The 25,213-nt window shown below is 39.0% G+C and overlaps 1 protein-coding gene across 13 annotated transcripts in view; it reads left to right on the forward strand.

Moving 5' to 3' along the window:
• Positions 1-25,213, forward strand: part of LOC148654505 (ELKS/Rab6-interacting/CAST family member 1) — a 341,414-nt gene that overhangs the window by 244,515 nt on the left and 71,686 nt on the right. For all 13 annotated transcript variants that reach the window (XM_088646780.1, XM_088646779.1, XM_088646777.1 and 10 more), the window contains one exon: positions 19,369-19,516. In XM_088646780.1, the coding sequence (XP_088502906.1) occupies positions 19,369-19,516 (148 nt within the window). The remainder of the gene's footprint in view (positions 1-19,368; positions 19,517-25,213) is intronic.

Raw genomic sequence — 25,213 nt, forward strand, 5'->3', positions numbered from 1 at the left:
GTACATGGTCAGAACATTAGATTGGCTTCATCACTCTGTTCTCCTCCCCACTTATAGCTGATGTGTGGTGAGAGAACTGATGCACTTTGACTGCCTTCACATCATCCAGCTGGGGGCTACACATTGGTGGTGATGGAGGGGAGTCTTCATTAACCATCAAAGGCTTTGGCTGGAGTGTAAAAGCACTATGTAAGTGTAAAGATACTATAAGTAGTAATAGTGGCGGAAGTATTAGAGAAGATACCATGGCACGGTTCAGAAAAGAAGGGTATTATCCCTGTTGTCCTGGCTCAGACCTCTTCTGGGTTTGCACAATCTGTCCTACCATAAGTTCCTGCTTCATTCAGTTAGTGAGTCAGTTTCTCCATTCTCCACCTGATCCTCTGTGAAGTGGCACTGTTGGAAGACAATAGGTGTCACAAGAAGCCACTTGATAAATGATATGGTTCCACACCGAATTTCTTTGTGATCCTGTGGCTTGAAAAGTGCTATATTAACATAAGGAATTGTAATAAATTGTAATAAATAAGGCACCGTGTAGAATAAAGAAGCCATTCAGAGTGTGAGATTTTACATTTTAATGATTGGCAGAGTCCAGATAAATCAGCAAACTAGATTTATCATCGGTTTGTGCACTGAATTTTGGTGGTTCATTTTGAGTCTCTGTATAGCTATGTCATTATAAAGTCATTTAAACAGTAAATCATTTAAACACAATCACATTGCTCTTTGTGAGAGTTAAAACTCTTAGTGGAGAAAGTCTGATGTTCTACTCCTGTTTTTTTTTTTACCTTTTTCTTTCTCTTTTGTGAAAAGATGATGCTTCTACTGAGTTGTATGTGGTATCTGTTATTTGTTAATACTGAATACAAATCTAATTTAATTCATAAAGCCTTAGAGAGGAGAGTATATTGAAAGACATTAAAGTCCAACATATGAGTTATTGGTTTTGGAACCAATAGAATTTGTTGTGTTTTTATGTAGGGTAGTACTGTATGTTAACGTAAATGTCACAAAACATCACTAACGTTTTCCATTACTCACTATGGTACAGTACAGTGGAGTCAGAATTCACAGCTGTGTTGCCGATATCTGTGTCAGCCACAGGAAACAAAATCTATAAAATATTTCTATCTGTGAGAAAGAAAGGTAGCTGTAAAACAGGCCCGTAAAAGGATGACACAATTACAGCCCGTCTATTGGAAGTCAGTAGGAGGAGAGGGTCTGACGGTGATGTAAATAACTCTGCTGGACGTTTCCAGATGGAGAATTGAGTAGAATATATCTGTCCCTCCCAAAACGGCCATAAACCACCTTAGGTTAGGGGAACTGGGCCAGGTATTCAAATGCAGAGGTGTCTCCGTTTGATTTGTTTTTGCATGTCTACTAGCTTTCAGTAAGGAGTCAGAAACAGGTTTCTTAGGCCCATTAAAACTTCAATATGACGGACGTCCTATACTGGCAGGTTTAGGGATCGAAGAGTTGCTTGCAGGAGCAGTTAACTAACAGCATACCAAATGTTAGCACCTGTGTGTGATTCTGCAGAAACCAAAAAAACCACCATGCCTTTGTTGTGTATATATTTTATTTATTTATGTAATGGGTATTAATTGGACCATTTTTCCATTAATAATGTGACAGGCTTTAGAAGTTCAATTTTAAGGTTTAACAACGTTTTATTTAAACAAAAAAAATATTTTGTTTCCTTAGGAAACAAATTAAACAATTAATTTATTATTTGTGGAGATCCGTAGTACCCTAGACAATGTGGAAGTCTTTGCTCTGAGGGCGCTATTTAGTAATTAAAGATTTTTTTTGTTTGAAAAGAGCTGTCAGGCATTCCTTCTCAGTGGTGTGGTTTATGTGTACACACAACAGTGCACAATGAGAGTAACATTTGGCAAGATGGCTTGTGGTCAGTGAGAACACAGAGGCGTTGATCCCATGGAGGGAACTCGGGTTTGCTGTCAGCCGCAGTGCATCAGAGACACATTGATCCCTCAGCTCCTGGCTTCTGTGGTATGGCTCATTGTTGTCTTTGTACACAAAAGACATGCCTTCCTCAGCTAAGGAATAGGAACTTCGATTAATATTTTTTTGGAATACCTTGTTGTTGTTGGTTTTTTTAATAATGCCACAAAACAACTGTATAGATGTCTCAAATATTTGTCACGATATCTACAGTATGAATACATCCAAAAAATAGATTCTCCATTGCAGTATTGTGCATGCGCCCTGATGTTCATCGATCTCTGTAACGGACTTCATCGGACCTCTGCAGTGGTTCTCATCCTTGTGTGGTATTTTAATTAGCAGCATGTGTCGATCAGCTGGAATGTGGGGTGAGGTGAATAATGAGGATGAGCAGTAATTGTCTGTCAGCATTTTTAAGGAAGCGCATGTGCCAGTCAGTGAGAAATCATTAAATCCCTGTAGAAACACTCAGAACATCACCTACGTGACAAAAAAAAAATGATTGTTAAACATCATCCAGCTAATAAATCATGCAGAAAAAAATGCAGAACGGCTTTTTGTACCAAACTTTGCATCCCCCAGCAGCAGGGCCGAAACAGACCCCTTGTTGCCATGGGCAGCGCCAGAGATCTGTTTTCCAGAAGGAGATGATGGACGGTAATAATAATAATAATAATAATAATAATAATAATAATAATAATAATAATTGCTTACACTTATATAGCGCTTTTCTGGACACTACACTCAAAGTGCTTTACAGGTAATGGGGACACCCCTCCACCACCACCAATGTGCAGCTCCACCTGGATGATGTGACGGCAGCCATAGTGCACCAGAACGCTCACCACACATCATTTATCAGTGGGGAGGAGAGCAGAGTAATGTAGCCAATTCATAGATGGGAATTATTAGGAGGCCATGATTGGTAAGGGCCAATGGGAAATTTGGCCAGGACACCAGGGTTACACCCCTACTCTTTTCGAGAAGCGCCCTGGGATTTATAATGATTTTAATGACCTGTAGACTTACAGGGAAGCTCCAAAAAGAAACACGGCCGCTCCTCAGAGAATGAAATGAAGGTTCCGTGGCTGTAGGGGTCAGAAGGGACATTCTGGAAAAAGATGAACCGGAAAAACAAGGCTGAGTCTTCCAAGCTAGCTTGACTTAAAAAAAAAAACACAATCCTTTTTTTTGCTTTTCAAAGCCCTCCTCCCCCCATTTTTTGTTTCCTCCTCTTTTCCTATTAAAATAGAAATGTCAGAGAAATTTTGTATTACCTTGAGAAAGTGACATGTTGAACTTCTTCAGATTCCTAAATTCAGAAGGTTTTTGTGTAGCAGCTGAAAGAAGATCCAGACATGCTGGTGTATTTACTGTAATAGTGAAAAGAATAATGGTTGCATTCAGTACTGCATGTTCATAAGTATTTACGGACACTTGGAGAATCTGGTAAAAAGACCACAGTAACTCCACTACTAGTTTATTCCTATGATAGTACATTACTTTTTGCAACCCAACTCACCGTATCTTTCCCAATACTAAGGAAAGGCCTGAGAGAGTTTGAGCACAATAGTACAAATCATTTTTGCCAACAGAACACTGCTTTTGGGTATGCAAGAAACTACTGCTGTGTGTATATGTTTTCCTTTTGGGCTTTTTTCGGCGGTATGGTGTAGTTTATACAAAAATATAGGTGCAAGACACGTATAACTTTTCTTAGTTGTGACTTCTAAAAATGGCTACTTGATAATTATCCTTTCTGTAAGACAATAATGGCAATCTCACATCACTGTAAAACCTCCATTTAATAAACTATGCACATGGAATTTATGGATACATCTGTATCCATAAAATTATTTTTTTATTTACTTTTTGACCTTCTACTTGATCTAATGAACTCAGCTTGGTTAATTTTAGACTTCACAAGACTTAGCATTACTGAGGGAGTACATCCAAGAACATAAAAAATCATATGTTCACATTTGTTTTCTTGTGTGTGCAGCAAATAAAAACAAAAACCAGAACATCTAGCCTAAAACGGACTAATATTGGTGGCAAATGTTTCAGTTTTATTTTCCCCTGGTCGCTGAAATCACATAATAAAAAGCTTTGCTCTTTTGATGTTCCAGTTTATAACAATGATCACATGCGAATTTTGAGCTCATGTGGTCTTAAAGCCATGAGGAATTCATTTCCCGCCTTAGCGCCACAGAAATCCGGCATCTTCCGGAATGAATGGCAGACACTCGGTGTTCTCTGAAGGCACTGGCTTGAAGTGCTTCAGACGCTGGGGAATGCACAGCAGCACTACACTGTGTCCTCTGCCGTCTCCGTTCTGTGCCCTTTTCTCCGGCAAGCCACAGAACTGTGGGTGGGCAATGACTGGGTGCTGTGCCGAAACCAGCTGCCCATATGTTCAAAACCACTCTCTCTCCGCGACACCCCTTTTCTGGCAAAAAGTAGGGTATGTACAACTGTGGTGAGAGGGATGCTACAGGTATCCTTTTGAAACATTGAAACATCTGGTAGCAATGTCATGTTCAAAGTTTTCATGTGGGTTGAAAGAAGTCTTTTTGAACATGACATCAGTAACAAGATGTTGAACATTAACAAAGACAAATGACAAAGGCAAAGACAAGCTGGACTGCAGTGTTTAATGCCTCTAATGGATTAATCCCACTCCACCCAAGAGACATGAGTGTTCACCCTCTTGAAAAGCCGCACCTAACTCATGCAGGATCTGTAAAGGGGGGTGGACAGTGTTAGAGCTGTCTATCAGGGACAGGCATATCCTACAGGGATGTTGCTCGCTGTAAAATATGACTGTTTCTCCACTAGAGCCCATACTGTATACTGTATGACTTTCATGATAGACACTGGCTCTGGAGTGATACATTTGACATATCTTGCAGTTATTGATAGCGCAGCAAACGGAGTGTTTTTGAGTGCCTCAATCATTAGAAATATTCACTAGGAAAGCAGGTTAAATCTTATAGTCTAGACCAGGGATTGGGTGCACTTGAATTGTCGGCTCTCCAGGCACCTGCAGGTCTGTGCTGCCATCAGTCTAACCCTGCCCCACTCCTGCAAGCCTGATGCTTAGCCTCTAGGAGGCACTGTGGGGATTCATGATGTGAAGAGAGGCAAATAGGTCTGAGACATTCACAGCTCTCAAAGCACGCAGAGTTCTCAACCCTTCTGTACTGCTACAAGGACCAATGGGGTAGGCCTCAGTTAATGACATTAACTGGGCTGGGGACACCAATTCCAAATCAAAATAATCCAGACGCACAATGTAAAAGGATGGTGATTAATTGAACCTTTGGAGGCCAGATGTTTATTCACTTAACACATGAAGCAAACACTAACACATGTACAGCCCTGAGTGCATGTTTTTATCCCACAGTTGCAGCCCAAATCTTGTTTGTTTCATTTTAAAATGCTGTTTTTGAAATCAGATATTCTCCTTCTCTTGTGAGAAGTAGGTAATCTGTCCTCTTCATAGCACGGCTCCATTCCTTCCCTCTCCCGGTCTCAATGGGTTTAAATGTCAGTGTTCTTTAGCTTGATGCATAATTTCATTGAGCAGTATGACATCAAATCCCAAATCCCAAAAATTGCAGCATAAACCTAGCAGCCAGGGGTGTTGCTTGCCCCCATGATGGAATGTTTCATTTCATGCAGAAAAAGTTTTGCAAGTAATGACTGAGAAGGCTGATGTGTTGAGATAGACAATGCCTTTGCTACAGTTTGCCTAATGAGATGGACTTGAAGCATATTTTTAAGAGACAGGGGTTATCTTCTGTACTATCCAAGGATTTCCAGATGTGTGGATCTTTCCATGTAGTTAATGCATCAGTGACTGCAGTGGGCTGTGATATCTCTTATAAATTGCTGTTTGAAAGGTTTTAGTAATGTGAATGGAGGATTTATGGAGGTTAACCTCTGTAGAGAAGTCCTGGACTGTGGACAGAAGACCAGATCGTCCTGGGCTGCCCACTGATTGCCAGGATCCTGGTTTATCCCACCTGCTTCCCCTAACAGTCTGAAAGGGTCCTTTTTATAGCAGGAAATAAAAGACAACCATCAAGGAAAACAGATGAAATCTTTTTAAGATCCAAGGGCTGGGTGGGAGGATAAGAAATGCTTTTTTTCCTTTTTTGTGGGGGTGTGGAAGCCAAGGGGGAAATGGTCTCATTTCAGAAGTTACCCCCTAATAAACAGGGCTGTCTCAGGGGAGGGGAGTATTGAAAACCATGAATCAGTTTACAGCAGCTTGTCCTTAGCCTTCAGCCCTGATTTATATCTCCATTCCCGGGAAGGAATGGGAAAAATGTAGCAGGGCGCCCCAACTCCTGGGGTTTCCTTTTAACACTTTCCAGGCTGTGTGACTTCTCCGGGCAGCTGGAGGTTTGAGCCCCAAGTTTTCTATGATATCCTCATGAGCCAGATTCATCAAGAGGCTTGACAAGGTTGGGCACTGTGAAATGTCCTTTCTATGGATTTTTGTTCTACATTCTTGCGGTTGGCTTAGGTTTAAAATTTAACACCTACCTCTCTGTAAATCCCATACACAATGAGGGGACTTTTTTTAATAAGGAGTAGGAAAATCCACTTAGTCAATGTTACAAATCAGAAACTGCTTCTATACGAATGGCTTTTTGTCCACATGTACAGTGAAATTTATTGATTGGATTGAATGTTCTAATTTTCTGTTTTCAGAAATATGCTGAAAAATTTATTTCAAGATGTATGACATTAAATACTTTTTTTCTTCCATTCTGTATAATTCTCTTTAAAGAAATGCAAATACTATCATCAGAATGAGCAGTAACCACATTTTGGATTCAAAAGCCTGCACTGGAGTAGATTTTAATAAATTTAATACTATTTTTTCATTTTGCAGCCCCCTTGAACCATTTTTTCTTCCCTTGAATCATTTTAGTTAGACTTTCCTGGAATAATAAAATAAACTTTATTATAGGGCTGTGAAATTTCATTGTTGTAAACCAAAGAAAGCTCTAGTTACTTAAGGCTTTGTGTGTGTATGAGAATGTTTCTGTGTGGTTGCTGTTCTTGGTATGGGCTTGCAGACGCAGGGCACATTGAATAACAACTGGCAGTTCCGAATAGGGATGTAAGATGCTGGGAAACAAGTGCTTAATTAAAATGAAGTAAAAAAAAAACAGTTCAAAAATCAGTTTTGGAATGGAAGGTGTATTGTTGGAAGTGGCTGGACGCCATGCTCCAGACTAATGAGCTGAGTGACTGGTGCCACCTGCTGTGGCTGCCCTCAGGGCCCAGCCTGCCAATCCAAATACCCCTGCCTGCCCAGCTCTCTTGACACCTCCCAGGAACCAGGTGTAGGGCCTAGTTTTACAGCAGGTCTAAGAATAAGCCAGTAATTGCTGTAAGAGGTGGAGGGGTGCGTGTGTGGGGGTGGGGGTGCTTTAAGTTGAAAATAAAAGGCTAAGGTTTAGGAAAGTGGGAGGCGTTTGGAAGGGTTTATAAAGCACTCATGTTTAAATGTCTACATTCATGTAGCAGCTTAACATGTTTAACCATGGTACATAAAACTCACTGCTCTTCCTCTAACTGAGCAAACATTTAGGAGCACAGTGGTACAGATTCTCTGCAAAATCTGGGACTAAATATGAGTTCCTTTCAAATGCTGGAAGAAAAAGAGATCCATTCAGTTTTAAATTTTTAAAGTTATTCCATGTGAGAAGCTCTGAGGATCTATTTATCAATAGATAATCAACTCTGGGGATCCCCAAAACACACTGCCTACCTGTCTGTTCATCGGTGTTTCTGTTCTATGCAGGTTATTTCCTTCAGAAAGTTACAGACAACACAACTGTGAATTTTGGCATTGGCTCTGTGAGACCTTGATGAACTTTTACATTAGAGCTACTGTCCAAATATAAAGTTCCCTGATACGTTTTGTGTGGATTATATCATAGCTTTCACAGGCTTACCTTTTTCCTCTGACCTTTTGGGTTTTTTTCTCCCAAAAAAGGTCATTTCTCCATGCCTACAGATGTGTTACTCACTGCTAATTTAGACAGTATCCAGGCAACAGGGAGGGATGGCAGTGCTCTACAGCTCACATCTACCTGGGATTCTGATGTGCTTCACTTAGCATATCTGGCAGGATGACAGCTTGCTGATAGTGCGTTATTGGAAGCTTTTGATGGGATTGAGCCTCCAGTCTTCATGCTGGGGTTTGATAACTTGGCAGGCGGATGAGGCCTGCATATAAACATTTGGATAGGTTTTTTTTTTTTGCCAGTTCATGAAATCCTCTGGGAGTGTATACACAGACTGAAAATAGAATAAGTACCAATTTTATTTCCTGTCTCATTTCTCTGTTTATTTTTTTTCTTTTCTTTTTACTTTTTTTGCTCTCCAAGATTTAAAGCCAGATTTTCAGTGCTGGTTAAGATTTTTCTTTTTAAGCTAAACTGCAGTGGCTCGTGTAGCTTCACCCCAGGTCAACAAAACAATCATTTAAGGTTTTCATAGTATTTTCTGCAGCTCAGTAGGTGTTTTTCACTGGTCTTACTGAGATAAAGTTGAATAAGGACATGTCGATGTAATTAAACTCATGTGCTGTGTCCTAGAATGTTTTTTGGCAATTTGAATCCGCATGAAAGTAAATGTTATTTTTAGAAAATCTGTTTTGTTTATACTGAATTCCAGCTCTGCTTTGCCAACAGTGGGGCAGTGTTTTCAATGAAATCGCGTTGTGTTTCAAGCAAAGCTACGTGAAGAAGGAACTGCATTGCACAAGATTCCTGTTAAAGACGCTTATCAGCACTGAAATGCAGATTGTGACAAAAATTCTGCCCTTGTCATCTTGAGCAAGGAGTGCCAGCGGACACGTTCTGCCTTCCTCCCGAGTGCTCTTGTCTAGCCTCTTCTCTGTCAGCTCTTGAATGTACACCAGAGGCCTTCTTTTATTCCACCTGATGCTGAGCAGGGCAGTCTGGATCCTGTCAGGACTGCTGCGGTCTTTCCCAGGGGACTGCGGGAGACAGGGGCAGTGGGAAACTCGCGTTTGTCAGAGAGGCTTGAGGTGCATGGTTTTCGGCATTCATTATCACCGGCAATTAAATACAGGCTGCCAGGGGACAGGAAGAGCAGTGATAAGAGGAGCCCCTGAGGCGACTGCCTCCCTGTAACCGGGTGGAGAGCACAGAGGTCAGTGTGTAAAGAGGCGAGGGGGCAATGAAGCATTTCCTCAGCTCTAAAGCAGGGGCATGATTAGGCTGGAAGAATGACAAGGTGGGGAATGGACAAAACTCTCCAAAAATCACTATTCCACCAGCATTAAGGATGTGGGGAACATAAAGGATGAATAAATTATCATTAATGTTCTAGTAACCATGGTAAGCAGAAGATACTATTTTTCTGTAAACCAACTTCCTTTTCTTTAGAGGACTGTATGTGGGTGTAATTTGGTTGAAAGAGGCAGAAGTCTAGTATTCCAATGTGCTTAAGTTTCTGCATCTTTTCAGTAGAGGACTAACTTGCTTTTAAGAAGACATTGTCCTGTCTTATTCATTCAGATCCTCTTCCAGGATGATATTAACGTCGGGTACTTTGCTAAGGGATGACTTTTGAAGAGTTGCTTTTTAAGACCTCAGGGATTTGTGTCCATGCGATAATTTGGGAATTTATTTAACAATGTACAGAACCCCGACTAATGAAATGAACAGCCCAGACACAAACATAATGTAATTCTTACAAACAAAGAATATATCATTATCTGGCAATATGTGCTTTTATAATAGCATAAAAATGTAACCAACATAAGCACTCTGAATCCCTTCTTAATACCTGTAATATTACAGTATGTTGCATTGAGCTATAGAAGACAGCAGTTAAAAACAGTATTTTGCACACTTTCAGTATATTTCTGACACTTTAAATCCTCGAGTATGTGGAATAGAGAATTGCTCTGAGAATAAGTGGCAGTGTTCTGATTGTTATACTGTATATAAAATGATAGTCTTCATTGTAGGCAAACATATACAATGTACACATGCAGTTACTGTAACTAGTAAGCATTTACCCAGTTTTCCCATGCATGTGAGGACATCCAGTGAAGTTCTGGGGCAGTGATGCTGTTTTAACATTTCCATTTTGTCAGGTTGGAAGGCAGTGGAATGAGAAAGTGCTGCTGGAATTCTGAGCTGCTAGAATGCTGCTGGCACATGACAGTGGAAGAAAATTGCACTTTAATCACTGCACTGCTGCATGGTGTTACCCACAGACCAGCAGTACAAGGGACTCTGCTCATTAGCCTCCCCTAGACAGATGGGGCGGCAAGGATAATGATTGTGTGTGACAGAATGTCCTACCATCATCAGTCACCCCTTCAGGTCTATGGTGGAAGTGCTAATGGGCTAAAATACCTCACCAAGTTTTTCACCAGGATTGTAGAGAGTTTTTTTTTCCTAAACAATGTCAAATTCTCCACATCGTTCGTCACAAATTCTCCTTCTTGTGTGAGTGAAGTGTGGGAAAATTAACTTAACACATCATTATCAGAACATCCAAGTGCAAAGTGTTGTGCCAGTTTGGCATGTTCAACAACTGGAGTCTCCTGTAGCATGGAATAAGGTTCGCCTGGCGTTTATACAGGCATCCTGTCAATGAAGAGGCATCACATTACCTGCACTTCATATCTCACTAATTGGTGTTGGACATTGTAACTATTCCCAAAAAGTACCCCCTGTATGTTCTTGTAAAATACCCACTAAAGATGAGTCACTGTTTGCTGTACTTCATTTTCCAAATGAACTGCAATTAATGACAAGATGTTGTAGATTACCTTTGCAATATCAATGCAAAGCGCAGTTCTTCATCTCTGGTTCAGTCTCCCAGCTTGAAGGTTGACAGTAAATGAAGGTTAGGTGGTTAAAGGTGTATATACCAGTTGGAGAGCAGTCTCCAAGGAATGGGTTGGCTCCTGTATGTTAAGAAAAGATCAGGAGGGGAGGAGCAGTGGTTAGCTCTCCCCCTTAGGATAGCTCTGACGGTAAGGAGCTCGTCAGCTCGTCCGGTCTTGTTCTCTGGTTAATAAGGGAGGCAACTGTATGAGTAGCTGCAAGGTTGGGTGGAACTGCTACTGTAGGATTTAGGGAAAGTAGTAGCAGACTCGACTCCTGCTGTGTCAGGGTGCATATAAAGGTTGTGGTTAATGTCTGTGGTCAAGAAGGATTGTCAAAGAGAAAAATGGTTTTCACTGCTCCTGCTAGCAGTTATTAAGTGTATGTTAAATCAGTTATGATAACTTGTGGTACAAAATGAGGTGAGAACTGCTGACATCCCAAAGGTTTAATGAAGGTCAGGTGGGAAGTGTCTTGAGATCCAAAAGACTCAAGAAGGTGAAAAGGGGAGCTGTGTGAATCCTAAATGCCCCAAACGTGATAGAGGAACAGAATCATTTGATCACAAAGTTTGCATAGCTGGTTATCTAAAAGTTGAGGTAGTACTGGTTACAGGGGGGTGTAGTTAGAAGTTAACCCAGGTTACAAGTCCTGGAGGGACTTTGGTTTTCCCTGTGAGGGGCTGGTTGTAGTTGTGCTTACAAACCCCGTGGTTATTCAGAAAGGGACAGTACTCCTTTTACATGAAATTCCTCTACGTGTAGTGAGGTGGCTGTGAGGATTCCCATGAGCTTGAAGTCTGCAAGCAAAGATTTGAGAGATGTGGAGATGGAGGTAAATAGATCTTGTTATACGTTTTTGTGATTATGGGTGATAGTTATAATTATAGCGAAGGGTGTGTTCTCAGATTGATTGTGGTCTGAGCACAGAAGAGGTTGTGGTTTACAAGTTTAAGTTATGGTCTCTGGTCTGTGGTTACATGGTATATGGCTGTATGGTTTATTCATTAACACAACTCCCAGTAGGACACTATGAATTTCCAGTTGTCACTGAAAGATGGGTGTCTGGTCTGGGGGTGTGGTCACAATCTCACCAGAGAAGTGTAACAGCAGGACTGAAGAAGGAAATTCACCAGCAGGTCACCACAAATTAATTTTTTTACCTGGAAGGCTGGGTCACAGGCAGTGAGTAGCCGATGAAAGGGTTTCCATAGTGATCATGCCAAGGAGAAGCAGGGTGCAGCGGGCTACACTGACAGGCCAAAAGAACTGAATCTTTTAGTTGTTCTAGATTAATATCATGATGTTGTCACCTCATTACGATTGCACCCTTTAGTCAAGATGTAACTAGATGGAGGTCACTGGAGTTGGACATTGTGGGAACAATGGATTTAATTTGTAATCTTTATTTTATATTTTCAGAATGTGATTTTTTTATGCTGAGTTTTCTGCATTCCTTTAAGAACATCATTTACTTTTGGGTCTTAGCAAATAGATTTTGTTTGATTTCTTTCAAATAATATTTACTGTTGAAACTAGATTTTCATGCAATAACGGGCCCGCTGAACCATTAATCACTATCACGGCTTTATTGGTAGAAACATTTAAAATATTAACATTTGGAAAGGTCTGGCATGGCTTCTTTAGCTGTTGTTAGGACTTCACCACTATACTTATTCAGTTTGAGATGCCTGTGTTTTATTTTGTTTATTCCGAATGTTGCATGATAACCTTACGAGGAATAAGCAGCATTTTGATGATAGGTGATAGTGTTTATGCTTTTAAATGTATATTGATTGATGGATACAAATCTTAGTGGTTGATAAACCAACGTCTTTACAATGGTCCAGACCCTTTATCTAAAATTTCCTATTTGGAAGAACCCCATATAGTAAAATTATATACAAAAAAAGAACATTGAAATGTGCGGAGAATTCCTTTCTTAACTGCAGATTTCAGATTTCAGCCTGGCCATTACAGTATGTGCACCTAACCAGTATAGCATACAACGGTTATATGGGGGAGGTATTCAATCCCTTTTTTGTTTTTTACTAGCTTGTAGTCCAAACAGTAAGCTTTGCTAGAATTAATTTAAACATTACTTGTAGCCCCAGGATGTTCTGAACATCAGCAGCACCAAAGAAGACAGTTTGTCAGACATTTGCTCGCCAGTCTTGTTAGGTCTTAGTTAAAGACCTAAATAATTAATTGTTTTGAACTGCTACAAGAAGTCTGCCATTTCCCACACAAACCTGGCTTGACAATATAAGGTATTCTGGTCATCAGTTATGGAATATCAGAATTACTCTTGACACTTTTTTTTTGTCCTTAGCGAGCAGATTGACGATGTGGAGGAGAAGAATCCTAATACTCTGTGGTGTCATGAGTGCTCCTGGAAATCATTTGCTTTCAAATTTGTAGTGCAGAACACTCTGCTGTAAAACTGCCTCCGATCAGAGGTCACCAAGGATGTTTGTTTTATTAGGAAATGAGCTAAAAAGGAGCAGAGTGATTTACTCAGTTGTGCGCGTGTTGTTCAGGAAGGAACGGTTCATTCCCGTTTAGCATGAAACTCTAACAGTCTGATTACTCTCTGCAATGAGAGTAGACCTTCGAGAATAGTCCTTTTCCCCAGAATAAAGAACAGCAGACAAGGTCATGTCAAGTGTGTGGTGAATAGCTGAGCTCCAAAGTTCTGCAGTCTTAAAGCTGAAGATCCTCCTGCACTTGTTTACAGCAGTGGTTGTTGTGCTCATTTCTTCTCTCCGTGAATCTGATGGAAATAGACAGTTTTCTTTATTTGACATGGCTGGGTTTTCAGTGTGGTGTTTAAAAAATCTAACTAGTGAGATGAGGCCATAAATATAGAAATCTTCCATTTGTGTGCCAACAGCCATGCATACTTATTAAGAAAGGAAGAAAAACCGATGCCAAGTGGCTATTGCAAGAATCAGTTTTCTTTGAACCAAATAAGGCGAAAGGAAATTTGGTAGATCAGTTACTGTAGAAAGAGGCAATAAGGATGATCTATTTATTCAAAAATTATTTTCCTATTAAGGTTGTCTCTGGTTGAGGTGGTTATTGAAATTTTAACCTTTCTTTACTGGGCTACTGAATTCCAGACTTTACGTACTGTACTGTATATATGGCCTTGAATGACCCTTTTGAGTTTATTCCAAATGTGTGTGTTGTGGTTAAATGCTGAGTCATTTTCCTTTTTAGTAAACCTCCGTAGACATGGAAGTGACCTCTAAATGCATGTACTCACTGGAATAACTTTACATCTTTGATTCTGATAAAGAATCAAAATTAAAAGAAAGGTAATCCACGGTTCAAAGACCTGCCAAACCCTTCACAAGACGTGTGACCTTTATGTAGGACTGGGCTTCACAATGAGGTACAGTATTTGTGATATACTGTCCCTTTGACAGGCCTCTGAGATAAACATCCTGGCTTTAAACCACAAAATCACAGTGCCATGAAAGTTACGGTAGTGTAGCACAAACAAAAGTCTTTTGTTCTTCCAGTCTTGTCCTTTTCTTCTGTATGGATTCGTGTCTTAAGCGAAGTCTGTGCTGTTGTCCATTCCTCTGCTTGTTTTTGTTTCTAGGAAAGAATTCCTAAGACAAGGTATTTCTGATGCAAACCAGACAGCCTCCCATAGTGTTGTATAAATCTGGATCCATTTACTTGTATATAGATCCCTGATCGGGGCCAATGAGGCTAAAAATGTATAATTCTGTGCCTTTGTTTTTATCATAAATATGTATAAAGCATTGTTCTAGCACTCAGCTGACGTAAATCTCCTGTCGAACGTAGATGTGTTCACTGGACATGGGACAGAAAAATAGGGAGACCACTGTAATATCAAAATTCCCACACTGTCCCCACCAGCTCTCTTGCCTCATTTCCTGCTTCTAGCAAATTCAGGCACTTTGGGTTATACATTCCTAATTTTAAAATTAATACTTTGATATTTCTCTTGACATTTGTACTAATGTGCTCCATTCTAGTACAGTTACCTCAGTGTTTGTCCCTGATGGATGAATTGGCTGAAAACAGCTTCACTAGACCCCATTATACAATACGACACGACACTGATGTTATTAGAAGCTGTAAAATAATTGTCATTTGCCAGTTTTGCGTCTTGAAATGTGCTAGGCTCATTTATGAAAAAGTGAGGCTTTGAAAAAATAATTTTCCTGAACAGTTTTAGCAAATTTCAGAACAGCACTATTAAAAAATATATACTACTGTTATGAGTTATTGTTGACCCAAAGTTCACTACACAGAGATTAGATGAAAAACTGCAAATAGATAGGATGAAGTTGTCTCTTCTCGTTGGCTGTTTGAACAATAAGTATTATTGTCTTTCTGTTTAAAAGACTGATGTAAATTTGGCTTTCAGATGCGGCATATTCTTTTAAAATATGGTTACAACACTATACATCCTTTAAGTATGTCAGGTTTCTAATTGTACCATTGATGTGTGCTGTATGGGAAACAACAAGCAACGTCAGTGCTTACTGACTCAACAGAAAGAAGGAATGAGAAGTCTTGGGATTTTAACATGGAATTCTGTGGGATTTTTGGCTCCAATTAAAATAATGAAAAGTCAAAACAATCTTTTGTTTTACTTGTGGAATTGTAAGTGGTCCAAAAGTTTGTTCTTTTCTCACACAGTTATACAGTCTGATTTTTTTACTGTACATTTTTTTAGCCTTCTGTTATTTTAAGAGTCTTTTTACGCGAATTAAATACAAAAACATGCTCTTTAATTTTCACATTTTCATGACAGTTTTATATACAAGATCTGTTAAAAATGTGATACAAAGCATGTCTTATTGTGGTCTTACACATATGAACACATGTGGGTGTCAGTTATACACAACTATTTGTAATTGTTGCATGACATTCAGATATACAGTATGAGATCTGCTTAAAATTTATTTCCAAATGTGTGAAGTAACTTCTGAATTAGCAACACTGAAATATTCTTATATTTTAAATTATGAAGAATTTAAATAAGAATAAAATGAAGAATAAATATACTTATGAAGTATTCTTGTGAAAAATAAAAGTACTGTTACTATACTTATTGAGAAATACTGCACGTCAGTGACTACTGCTCAGTCAGGACTGCTTGGACAACTAAATTGTATAAGACATTCATTTTCTTTTAAAAAATCAAATAAGTTTTATCAAACATTATGCAGTGAGAATGATTTGTCATGCTCTCATTTTTGTGCTGTTTCAATTACACTCCATTCCAGTTTTGTTTCCCTTTTCTAAAGAAATAGATAATATCACAGCTGATGGGACTTACTTGGCACAACATAACTTTTGAAAATGACATTGTTAGATGTTTGTCTTTACTTCTTTCATCAGCATTGCAAGAAAGTCTGCGGGGCTTTTCCCTTAGCTGCATGAGCAATCCTGAAATGGCTAAACTAATTTCACAAATTCCATATGAAAATTGCAGTAAGGGATGGTGTGACTAAATGATGCAAGGCCATTTCTGTTCCAAATGAAATCCACCATATGTAAAGTGGAGGTTTTCCAGAAATAAAAGAAAACAATATGACAATAATTGATTCTTTTTGACAGTTTTGAAATGCGGGAGCATGTGTTTAAAATGTTGGGCTCCCTCTCCCCCTCCCTGCCTTTCAGTAATAAAGCCGCCTTGGAGGGGAAGTGTGCATTACAATGGTTTTACTTTCGGATCTTTGTGTCTGCAAATCTCTTCTCAAGCCCACTGAAACTCCACCTTTCAGAGCAAGTCCATTTTAATCACATTTGCATTCTGCAGAACTGCAGGCTGTGCTCGTGAGCAATGATTAAAATCTCCAGGCAGTACACTAGTACAAGCAGTTTTATTTGATGTTTTGTTTAAAAAATTGTAAAAGTGCATCACTCAATATTCAGGATTTTACAGGAGGGTGTATTTAACACTTAGCAGTGCCTGTTACATTGTGAAACATTGTTGTGAATGGCTTCATACAAAGGGAGACATTTATAAAGGCATGTTTTTTTGCATTTTAGGATTTTGAAATAGACTAAACCCTCCCATTTGAATAACTTAGATGCAGATATCCTCTAAAAAGCTGTTTAGTACAGGAGGATTGTTGTCTCACAATTACTGCATGTCTTTTCGTCATTGTCACTGGGAGAGGTCTGTAGGTTCAGACAAGATTAAAACTCATGTCTGATCTACCTTCTCCAGAAAACTGTGGAGAATGACCTGCTGTCCTCAATCACCTGATCAGTTGGTGTAAGTCAGTTGTGAGTATAGATGCCAGAGAGGGGTATAAAAGGACTGAGGCATTATTTCACTTAGAATGTTAAGAATTTGCTTAAACTGTGAATAAATGAGATTGCAGATTGTGTACTGTGGATTATATTGTAAGGTGTTTTCCCTCAAGCTAGTGTTACTTTTTAAATGAAATGTGGTTACCATCTGTAATTAAAGACAAACTCATGTTCTGTTTTAATGGTAAATAAGAATGTGCTGAAAGTTCCATGGGTTTTAGCAAATCAGTTACTGAAGTGATATGTACCCAATGCAATAGTTCCACAGTGTGGGCTCAAATGTGATCACTGATGACCTTACTGTATATTCCATGTTTGACCAAGGTACCCAACAGGGCTGTATGATATTACCCATGTTCGTTCTTTCATTAAATCCACTAGGTCTGGCATTTGAACAACTTGCCTTCATCAGTCCTTTTGATAAATCAGAGTCTGGGTATCTCATTTCACTCTATGTTAATGACATCTTTCAAATTCCCTCAGTCAATTCCCCTGTGGTTTGAATGTATTTGACAACATTGGTAGGATTGCTGTAAAATAAAGTGGCTGTACTTGGTCCTTATGCCTTTGATTTGAGGATGATTGCTCTTGTACTTCATATTCTTGTTCAGTGGTAGTACTCAGGTTTTACCTACTTTGTCTTTAAGGTAACTCCTGATTTCTATTTCATAAGGAGAATATGCTAAAGTTACTGAATAAAATCTTTTGAGACAGACATTTTAGCTAGGTGGTCTTCTTTACAAGTTACTGTACATTACTTGGTAGTATTCCCTTTATATAAATCATTGTACCATCTCATATTTCTTATTCCCCTGTATACCTATTCCAATTCCTCCACAGTATTTACAACAAATTCTGTTGCAAGTGCTTTTAATTGGATAGGTGAGTGAGTTAGAATTTGTTGACAACCTTGGGCGATTCTAAGATGAAAGGTGGTTTGACTGTAATGAATTTTATGTTATCACATGTCCCGTTGAAGCTTTATTTAAGACAAATATAAGCTCAGAATCCTTTATTTTGCTTCATCTAAGCTCAGGGACTGTCTCTCCTTTATATAGGAGCTATCATTGTAAAATCACTGGACATTTGAATAAACAGTTAACTGCTTTTCACAAGCCTTCACTTATTTGGAATAATCTCCTCAGATTGATGGATTATCAGTCTCTTATCTATCCTCCCGGGTCTACAAGAAATCATAATCTTGGCAGCATTTCTGAAGACAGTGATACAGTATGTAACATTCCAGGATCTAAGGGAAATATATTAGATCCCTGAATTGTTCCTACTATATGCATCTCAGACTCTCATGTATATAGTGTTTAATCCTGTCATTCATTAGCTGATCGAATTGACTTGATTGCCGTTGTAGGGGGTATATCTTCTTCTTTATATATCTTCTTTATCATTTTAAAAATAAGCCTCATATCAGTCTCTTTTATATGGGATAGAGAAATAAGCAAGTTACACAGCAGTCCTGACTGGAATGCCGTTTTTGACAATATTTTGTTGTCTTCCAAAAAGCAGAGCATCAAATTCATCTTAAATTTCAACATAGAATGTGTGCAGCCCCAGTACTGTACCAATACTTCCAGATGTTGATTGTTTTAGATGCACTTTTTGGGTGTGATTGGCACCTACTCACTGTATAGTACATATGTTTTGTGAATGTCTTGTGATTGAGTGTTGTTGGGTTTATCTAACTGGTGTGACTGTGCCAATGAGCCCTAGACTTCTCCCAGGCTAGTGTCAATCTCCAAGCATGACGTCTTTTGTGGTCAGGTTTTACTGCTGCCAAGAAATCTGTTTTGTAAGGCTGGATAGAAACTGAGTTACCCTTGAAGCACACTTGGTTGCTTTGATTTATAGATGCTCTTATGGAAAAATGTACAGCTGAATTATATTATGTATTGCAAAAACTGTATTAAGCTTGGTCAGATGCATTTGGTTGGCTTACAAAATCTGATTGGTCAATTATATATACTGTTTTGATTTGTACTGTTAGTGTATTTGTTATGAGAGGTTTTGACTTGTTTTGAACATTTAGTTTTAAAACACAGAAACATAGGCAGCTCCAGGCGTTAATTAGTTTGTTCCCCTTGCTACCAGCCGCAGATTTTGTAAGCTTCTCTGTGTTTGGTCATCAGATTGTTCATGATGTAAAAGTGTTGCTGTTCTACTGTGTGTTACAGGCAGGAGGCCCTGTTAGCAGCCATCAGTGAGAAAGACGCCAACATCGCCCTGCTGGAGCTTTCCTCCTCCAAGAAGAAGAAGACACAGGATGAAGTAGCTGCCCTCAAAAGGGAAAAGGATCGTCTGGTCCAGCAGCTTAAACAGCAGGTAGGCCGTCAGGGACTGGACTCTCAGCCAGTTACCCTTACCAACTCTGAAAACCACAGAGGCTCAGCTGCAGACACTGACCTTTAGTGCCTTGGTAAATATGGTTCAATCTCAAAGAAATTGTTTCTGTGGTATTAGTCACCTCCACAGGGGTTTAAAAGCCTCGTTGCCTACTCCATCTTTCCCTTGATGTGGGGAAATAGCCAGGACCCGATTGTAGCATTTAACCCACAAAGAAACCAGGATGAGCTCTGGCCCATTGAGACTCTCTGACTCTGATGTGGACTTTATCTTGACCTGATTCTGATGGAGATCGTGAGATAATACTAAAACATTAATCTGGCATAGTTTTTATTTGTACAAGACTTTGTGTATGTGACTTATTAGTATGGAACATTGTGACAACTGATTAACACAATGTGGACTTAACTGTTATCTGTATAATAAGTGGCCACTCTGTCTTTTTAATTGAATGCTGTGTCACTTTGATTCCAATGGGAATTTTTTTGGGACTGCAATTCTGCAATGTTCTATTCTTATTTTCTACCAGATTTGAAGTTTTGGCATTGATATCTACTTAAACTTCAAACCAACCTGCAATTTTATAGTTTTATATTTTTTCAAAAGCAAACTGGCATCACTTGAAAGCTAAATGTTGAATTGAATCAAGGATGTGGTTCATTCAATATAATTTGTCAAGGCTGTCAATGAACACTTCACTGTGGTGGGTTTCTAGAAACATTGCATGTGGAACTCTCTTTCATACAGTGTCAGTTAGGTTGGTGGATTCCCTTTGTGATCGTGGTTAGCGTGGGGTACCGATCAATGTGGTACTAATTTACCTCCTGAGGCGTAGTTTGTCTGCTTGTCTGGCTTGTGGCAGGAACACAGGCCGTCTGTTTCTGAACAGATAGGCCGCTATTATCAGTAGAAGAAGGAGAATGGGAGGAGCAGGCTGACAGACCAAGAGCCGCCTAACAGAGAGCACATGTGAGACATGGGCTGACAATTAAAATCAAGAATGATTTTAGGATTGCTCTTCAAAAGCACAGTTAAATCATTCCTAAGTATTTCAGCCTTTGCCCTATGCCCAGCCTTTGATGTACTGTAGTAAAAGATGCATATGAGTTACAAACAAATAATCAGTACTCCCCTACAACTTGGCTTAAACAATTGTCAGAATGTTGGCTACAGTGATGAAGCAGGTTGATGTGTGAACAGTGCTTGCACTTGTATGAGGGTATGAAGACAAATTAGAGAGAGTTTAAATAATGCCTGTGTTGTAGAAGACATTAGTAACTATCACTAATCCATCCATTTTCTAACAGCTTCTTCCAGTTGCAGGGGACCTGGAGCCTGTCATGGCAAGCATTAGGAATTAACTTGTTTTGAAAATATCAGGTACAGCCAGCTGTTTTCAGAATGATGGACATTAAGATGGTGGAGAACTGATAGCTACTGGTCAGCTTTGCCTTGTTTTCCCAGTGTGGTGATACCAGAGCACACAACACTGAATATTCAAATAAGTAGCAAGTGTATACTTAGCCCAGAATTAAATCATAGATTTAAATCTGGGATGATAGAGGTCCAGTACCATTTCTTAAAGGTGTTGGGACAGCTTCAATATCATAAGAAATTGTGTTATTAAGAACATCTGTCTTTGCATTTCTGATAAAAAAACTGCTATGAATTAAGTTCACTGCATATTGAATTAGCACTAATAAATCAGATTTGGCATCGATTTATAAATTGGAATTTAATATCTTCATCATGCACAAGATAATTACTTCTTAAACCCTAAACATAGTACAGGACAGAATCCAATCAATTTTTTTTCTTCATTATTGTTTGTCCAAGTGATCACCAGCTGATTCAGTGAATTTATTAAAGGGCTTGTATAAAACAAACTCAGGAGATCATCCAGGGCCAGTTTAGGTAATTTAAGTACAGTTACAAACACGATAAGGCCATTCTACCGAGTTACTTGGCAGTCTGATCTGAGTCGCTAATTGATCTGTGGATCTCACCCAACCCTTTCTTGAAAAGAGCTATGGTATCTGCTTCAACAACAAGGCTGAGTAGAATGTTAGACACATATCCATTTGCATAGCAGCATATCCTCTGTCCTCAGTTTTAAAAGCATTTCCACATAGTTTCCACTTTTGACCTCTGGTTCATGTTTTACAGTTGATTCATTAACAAATACACCACCCTCTGATGACTCTTGCTTTGTAATTTTGTAACATGTTTATACCACTTCCATGTGGCTTGAGGAATAATTGCCTGAGTGTTCCTGAGTCATTCATTCAGATTCTGAAGACAGTCTGCACTGTTGCATCTCAGAGTGAAGTAGTTGCATCAGCAGGGAGCTAACATTAAATTTGCTTGAAGTCGTTGGACATGATGGACAAAGACTTCCATATCCTGTTTTGGGACACAGATAATAAGCAGTTCAAATGAAAGTGCCACATGAAATATCTACGAGAGCAGTTGTGTACACCTCACATGTCATGGTGAGATCTGATTTCAGCTCTGCATCACTCATGCATCTCAAACACAAAGGACAAAACCAGACATATAGATTACATATTGAATTTGTGATGGAGAATTGTTTTTTTTATAAAGGAGCAGAGATGTGGGAGAAAGCAGGTTCAACAGAATTTTGAGTAAAAAGAAGTCTATGCTTGGCTGTGCTTTAAGTATATGTGAAGTTCCATAGTTCTTTGGAAGAGTTCTAATAAATGGATGTGAAAAATCAGCATATTGCTTTGGCGGAAACTTTTTTTAAACTGCTGAATGTTTTGAACTGATCAAATGAGAAATACTGGCCCGCCCTGTGTCCAGATATGTTTATTTTAATTTAGAAAGAAGTTGCTTTTCATTTGTAATACGTTTCTGAACTTGAAGAGTACAGGTTTTTGTTTCTCATTTTGATGAGCACAATACTTTTTCACAATTTACATCTCTTCAGATGTGACTGCCCTTAGAAGACATTCATGCAGCGGTCACGTGTGTTATGGAGTGGAGACCTTAAGTTAATGTCACTGTGATGACACTGTTGAACCTTCTTTGCACTCCACCTTTTGGATCCAACATGCAATCTGTGTATTTTTGACTATGCAGCATAATTTACATTAGCATCATTGAAATGTGTGAAAACAACATCAACACTTCACATATGTTAGGGAAAGGAATATGTCCACAGAAACTACATCTGGATAAACGTACAAATGCATGCAGTATTAATATAACCACACACACACAGACACCTGCTCCCTGTGCTGTACCTGTTGAAAAAAACGTAGTTTGAAATTCATGTCTACTTGTCTCATGTCTCAGACAGCTTTCAGGACCGAAGCACTTTTAACAGCCTTTGTGCAGGTTATCATCAGTGAGAGCCCACTGTTAACCATGCACTGTGATCATGATTCGCACTACTGTAATAAGAAACACATTGTCTTTTACTAACCCTTCCCCTGGAAACCAAGAAAACCACAACAGAATCTCCTCCCCGGAAAGCAAAAACCCAGGGAGGGATCCAACATGTCTTTCAAGCCCACCTAATGTAAGCCGACTACTAGGAAAGGGGTTTACTTAGAGTGCTTACTGCTACTGTCTTTTTCCGATGAAACTTAACTTCCACATTGCATCTTTTAACTGTTGTCTAAATTAAACAAATGGCACCAAGACCAATAAGGATAGCACAGGGCCATTAGGACCATGTTTATTTCACACACAGTGACATTGTTTTTTACTCAATTGGATTAAACAAAAACTGAATTTTTGTGGAATAGTAACTGTATTGGTCAGCGTTGTGTTTTTCGTTGATGTGGTTACAGGCCTAGTGAGCGTAAACATCTTAGAAGATTTCGTACTCCTCTTCATCCCCTAGGTTATTGGTATTAGTAAACAATTTATTCTAATTTTTTTCTGTTTCCTCCTCTGGCCATTAAAAAAATTCCTTAGGGGGGGTATCGTCTCTGTCCCAAAAGCTTGGGTATTGAAATCATTTTCTCAATGAAAGACAAAACACAGAAGGTTCTGTCTTTCAGGGGTCTTTTGTCATTTCCTGCTTCCTGTGCTTTACGGTTACTGTGTCCCACTTACAAATCACATGGGGGATTTCCTGACCTTCCACTGATTTGCTTGTGTTTCCAGCTCATTTCCCCAAGAGATGCGTTAAGAGACAATCGTGTGAAAGTGCACAGAACACGTTGGTTACAGGTGAAGCTCATTGGTCTTGTGATAAAGGACATAAAGGAAGAGCCTTCCTGATGTGTGTATATTTCTAAATTTAAAAGAATATCATTAAGAACAATTTAAGATGTAATGTTAATATATCATTAAGTAATTCAGTAAGTATCTTAGTAATCCAATATTAGTCTCTTTTAGATTTGAAATGTTTTAAATGAGTCCTGGCATCCTGACCATGGTGTGACCCACCTTGTGCCTGTTGCTTGCTGCAATGGGCACCAGCTCTCTCTTGACCATGAATTGAGTGAAGCATTTAGAAAATGGGTGGATAGAGTCAAACATGTTTTAAGCAAGGCTTTCTAATTCCTTAGGACAATTGCACCTGCTGGTTTTCATTCCATTCAACATCTTGCTTACTTAATTAGTAGGTTATTTAAATGGAAGAAGTTTCTGTAACAGAGCACACTCTTACTGAAGGTGTTTTGAGGGATCTGAGCACATTAAAACCCACATTGGAAAATATTGGTCAGTGCATCAGATTTTACTATAGAAATCTTACAAAGTTTTCAGTAAACATCACTCTTCAACAACCTCCCCAAACTACAAAGACCCAACCACCCACTAATATCATGAAGCCCAGTCATGTCACCCACATGAGAATGTGCCCTCTATACCTACTGTATCAACAAGTATCTAATTAACTAATCAACACCCAGTGTGTCTATTTACAGTAATAGAGGCCGTTAACACCATCTAAGGGCAGGACAGTTAAACTGTTCCCTCAAAATCTGTCCTGCCACAGTTGTCTTTTCAGAACTTTAATCTGCTTGAAAATTGGTGATTGGGGAGATTGGAAGTTCCTTATAAAACATAATAGCTAAAAGGAAACCTGAAACATGAGTGCCAAAACTATTAAAGAGGCTAGATTAATCATGTAATTAGTTCAATTGTAGGTTACCATGTTATTAGTTCAATTAAAGGTTAGTTTCCTACTGTTTGTGGGGGGCGTTCAGAGATCCAGAATTGTGAACCCAGTCCTTGGTTTAAAGTTTTTTTTCAATGAGTTTTGCACATAATTTTGCAACCGATCCAATGATAAGAAGCACCATTCTCTTATATGCATCATGTACAGTGCTCAGTTTTTAGTTTTGGGGTTTTATTTTGGATCACCATTTATTTTAGAGGCCTGGTGCTGATGTCACTGATTTCCTTAAATCACGAAAAACAGACCCCTAGAGCAAGACAAACACAATGGAGATCTCCCCAAAATTCCCTCAGTAAATATACAAATCTAGGGGATTTAAATCTCAGTGAATCAGATCACAGTAAATCTTCAGGCTGCCTGTTTTATTGGCTTTTTATTCATTTTTATTCATATATGTTGCACTTCCAAAATGTGAAAAAAGATCAGAGGAAACCAGTCTTCACAAGAATGGAGACTGAATGATTTAACAAAAAAATGTTCCTTTTAGCCTCTTTTAACAAAACATTGTTTAAAGTCCA

The sequence above is a fragment of the Lepisosteus platostomus genome, chromosome 9 (assembly GCF_059453375.1).
Source record: "Lepisosteus platostomus isolate fLepPlt1 chromosome 9, fLepPlt1.hap1, whole genome shotgun sequence".
NCBI classification, from domain to species: Eukaryota; Metazoa; Chordata; class Actinopteri; order Semionotiformes; family Lepisosteidae; genus Lepisosteus; species Lepisosteus platostomus.